Genomic DNA, 4,644 nt, shown 5'->3' on the forward strand with positions numbered 1-4,644 from the left:
TTGGAATTATTAAGTTCTTAGACAATTTTTTGAAATAAATAAGTCATTGAACATTTCTAAAAATCTGTTAAGTAACTTATTACATACATCCTTATAACTTATAAAACTGGTTAATGTGATAAAATAATGGAAAAAGTCTAAAAAAAAAGTCAATAGGCTTCATATTTTGAATGATTAAGTACTTAAACATTTTTTGTATCAAAAAAGTACTTACATCTATAAAATAAAACAAATATACCAAAAAAATACTTATATTTACAAAAACAAATACTTACATTTAAAAAATATTATTGATGAAATTTATTTTAATTAAAAATAAAAAATTATGTCTGTGATTTTCTAAATTAAAAAAATAAAAAAGATTTTAAAAAGAATTTCTAATTAAATTTATTCTAATTAAAAATAAAATATATTATATATATGATTTCTTAAATTAAAAAACTAAAAAAGATTTAAAAAGAACAACTACTGAAATTTATTTTAATGAAAAATAAAATATATTTCATTGGTTGATTTTTCAAATTAAAAAAAAATAGAAATATTTGATTAAATTACTTATGCGTCAACTATAAAATTTAATTGAATACATAATTAATTAAAATTCGTTTTTTAACTCTGTTTTTCGAAGGATTTTCGACAGGTAAGATTGTCGGAAAAGTTGATCAGTAGTGTATGTATGCATTGCAGAGAAAGAGAAACAAATTTCATCAAAACACACAAGGTACAAATAGGGACCTGAATACTCTATCCATGCTTTTTTTATTTTGGTTAGGGATCAATCTGTAAGTTTTATATATCCACATGGACTAAATCTGTAATTTACTCTTCAAAGGACAATCATATCTATCTATCTATTGTTCTCCAAACAAACACAGCACTTTCACATATCCATCACCTTCTTCAGGGTTATACATCTCATTCTTCAATCATACCTTCAATGGCGTCTTCTTCTTCTTCTTCAGCTTCATCCATTCCCAAGACCAGCTTCAAGTACGACATATTTTTGAGTTTTAGAGGTGAAGATACTCGTAAGAGCTTCGTCGATCATCTTTACGAGGCTCTTAAGAAAGAAAGCATTGAAACTTACAAGGATGACAAGAACCTTGAGAAAGGGAAAAAAATCAGCAAGGAGCTCATTCAAGCCATTGAAGAATCACAAGTCCATGTCATTGTTTTCTCCAAGAACTACGCATCTTCGTCTTGGTGTTTGGACGAACTTGTCATGATTACGGAGTGCCAAAAGAGGCAGACTGAGCAGACCCTTTACCCCATCTTCTATGATGTGGAACCGACTGAAGTCCGTAAACAAAGTGGGGCATTTGGAGAAGCCTTTGCCAAATGTAGAAAAGAAGAGTCTGAAGGGAAATGGAGAAAGGCTCTACAAGATGCAGCATCATTCAGTGGGAGGGACTTGAGGACCACTGCAGATGGGTAACTCTTTCATTCATTTTGTATCTTCTCGTGTTTTATCGTCAAACCTTGACTCGAAGTTGAGTACTCTTTGTGAAAGATCAAACTGAAATATGATTATATATGCAACTCTTTTATAGCTTCTTATATGTTTGTATTTTGTAGATATACAAGTAATTGTTGATGTTGGAGTTTGAGAAAGCTAATTGATTCTTTTTTAACATACAGGCATGAAGTTGAATTTATCAAACTAGTTGTTAAGGATATCTCATCCAAGCTACCTGTCGTCAGCGCTGATGGCAATTTAATAGGCATGAGGACTAGGATAAATGGTGTGGTTTCATCTTTAAACGCATTTCCCTATGAGTTAAGCATGATAGGAATCGTGGGGATGGGAGGTGGTGGGAAGACAACTTTGGCCAGAGCTGTTTTTGATCAAATACGCAATGAGTTCGAAGGTAGCAGCTTTGTGGAGAATGTCCGGGAGCGTTCAAATTCTCTTCAATTAGGTTTGAAATCGTTGCAACAACAAGTCCTTATAGATGTGTTGAAAAAGCAAGACATTGTTGTACATGGGGTTCTTGAAGGGAAAATGGAGATGAAAAAGAAGATGGGTGGTATAAAGGCTCTTGTTGTTCTAGATGACGTAGATGATATAGAGCAGCTCAAGGCGTTAGCCGGTGAACCTAATTGGTTTAAGCCGGGAAGTAAAATTATCATTACAACAAGAGACAAGCAAGTATTGGTAGCACACAAAGTAGCGAACTCCAATATTCACGATGTCAATCTATTAACAGATGACGAAGCAATTTGCCTCTTGAGTAGGCGTGCATTTGGGAAAGAGAGTCCATATCCTGGGTACGAAGAGCTATCAAGAAACGTTGCAGGTTATGCTGCTGGTCTCCCTTTAACAATCACAGTTTTGGGTTCGTTTCTCTGTGATGCAAACGAGGATGTATGGATAGATACCCTCGCAAGACTTGAAAAAATTCCATTGCATGAAACTCTACAAAAGCTGGAGTTAAGCTATATGGGTCTTGATACCGATTGCAAGGAAATATTCCTAGATGTTGCATGCCTATTGAAACGGTGGATGAAAGAAGAAGCAATCATAGCGCTTGAAAGCCGTGGATTTCATGCTATACACGGTTTGACTGTTCTTCAGAACAGATCTCTTGTAACTATTTCTAAAGATGGGCGCTTGATGATGCATGACCATATAGAAGAAATGGGGAGATACATTGTTCGTCGTTCGAACCTTAATGAGCCTGCAAGACATTCCCGATTGTGGATTACGGACGAAATTGAAGATATCTTGGTTAACGATTTGGTAAGAATCAAATTTATTTGTAAAGTTGAAAAACACCAACAAATTTTCAATCGTCATGACCTAAGTAAGTTTCACTAGGGGAGTAAATGATGCGAGTCGATTTCGAGTATCAATATACTTGATTCAAACTCGATAGCCATTTCTCAAGTTCGAACTCGACTCGAAAACTCGCGAGTAGTTAAAACTAAACTCGACTCAAACTTGATTGCAATTTTTTAAACTCGAACTCTAACTCGAACTCGAATCAAGCTCCAACTCGAACTCGAATCAAGCTCACCCGTCGAAATTTATGAAATTGTAGGGATATAAAACTTAAATGTGTTCTCTTAAATTTTAAAAGATTAAAGAGATGCACCTTAAACTTCATCATAAAAAAACAAAGTTACAAACTTCATTAATCTCCCTCTCTTTTTATAACACCTTTTCATTCTTTTTTTCAGCAAAATTTTTATAGTTTCTGTCTTTTTTTAATTATGATTTTAGTAGAAAAATCTGTTGATTAGTTTTAGAGTTAAAAATGTACAATATTGTTCAAACATTAAAAAATATACGACATTTTTATTACATTATATTGTACATATTATATTATAAAACTGATTATATTTTTAAACTAACTATATATAAAAAAGATTGAGTATCTCACGAGCTTTTTGAGTCGAGTATTGGGTAGCTCGACTCGACTCGTTAATATATTTCGAGTCGAGTTCGAGTTTTGAGCCGAGCCTATTCGAGTCGAATGTTAACCGAGTTTTGACCAAGTCGATCTCAAGTAGTTGGCGAGTTGTCTTGTATCATTTACATCCGTAAGTTTCACGGTCAATACTTTTGGATTTCAGGGGACTGAAGCAACATGTATAAAGATGCAGGTGGGAAAAGTCAATAAAATACCTATTACGAAAGGCCTTAGAAAGATGGAGAAACTTAGATTTCTTTACGTGAGCAACTGTCCTTCGGAAGTTGATGAAGATGAGCAATACTTACCGGATTCTTTGCAATATTTAAAGTCGGATTTTTTTCCCCATTTACGTGTTTTACCGAAAGCATTTCAAGGAAGTAATCTTGTTGCTCTTGAAACTAATCTCATGGAACAACTTTGGAAAGGGGGAGAGAGAAAGGTAAGAGTAATGATTTTGCATCATTTATATATTATGACACTACACATCTATTGCTCTCTTTTTACACACTCTCCATCTTTTCTTTTTCTTATCATAGGTTCTTCCCAAACTCCGATTCCTTACGCTCCGTAGGTCATTTTTTACGACCTTTGACCTTGGGCTAACTCCAAATCTTGAGATATTAAATCTTGAACATAGTCGTTATTTGGTAGAATTTCACATGCCTCTTCCATGCCCAAAACTCAAATCCCTCAACCTCAATGGTTCAAAGTTGAGTACCCTTGACCTTAGGTTGGTCACGAATATCGAGACATTGAATCTTATGGAATGTTCAGATTTGGTAGAACTTCACATTCCATTTGAATGTCCACAACTCAAATTCCTCAATGTGAGTAGTCCAAAATTGAGGTCCCTTGACGTTATGTTGGTTCCGAATATCGAGACATTGAATCTTAATGGATGTTGTGATTTGGTAGAAATTGTCATGCCATGTAAATGTCCACAACTCACATCCCTTAACCTGAGTGGTTCAAAGTTGAGGTCCCTTGACCTTAGGTTGGTTCCGAATATCGAGACACTGAATCTTCATGGATGTAAGGATTTGGTAGAACTTCACATCAACCGTGAATGTCCACATCTCAAATCCCTCGACTTGAGTTGTCCACCTTCTTTGAGGTCCCTTAACCTCGGACCAACTTCGGATTTCGAGATATTGAAATTAGAAGAATGTGATTATTTGGTAGAACATGACATGTTCCTTGAATGTCAACAACTCAAATCCCTTGTCCT

The 4,644-nt window shown here is 34.7% G+C and overlaps 1 protein-coding gene across 1 annotated transcript in view; it reads left to right on the forward strand.

Moving 5' to 3' along the window:
- The first annotated feature begins 1,086 nt into the window (after positions 1-1,086).
- Positions 1,087-4,644, forward strand: part of LOC112503213 (TMV resistance protein N-like) — a 3,984-nt gene continuing 426 nt past the window's right edge. The window contains exons 1-4 of the mRNA XM_025107277.1: positions 1,087-1,431; positions 1,639-2,740; positions 3,577-3,855; positions 3,953-4,594. Of these exons, the coding sequence (XP_024963045.1) occupies positions 1,223-1,431; positions 1,639-2,740; positions 3,577-3,855; positions 3,953-4,594 (2,232 nt within the window). The 5' untranslated portion in view covers positions 1,087-1,222. The remainder of the gene's footprint in view (positions 1,432-1,638; positions 2,741-3,576; positions 3,856-3,952; positions 4,595-4,644) is intronic.

This window comes from Cynara cardunculus, unplaced genomic scaffold (assembly GCF_001531365.2).
Source record: "Cynara cardunculus var. scolymus isolate 2C unplaced genomic scaffold, CcrdV1 Un_Scaffold_2684, whole genome shotgun sequence".
In the NCBI taxonomy this organism is placed as follows: Eukaryota; Viridiplantae; Streptophyta; class Magnoliopsida; order Asterales; family Asteraceae; genus Cynara; species Cynara cardunculus.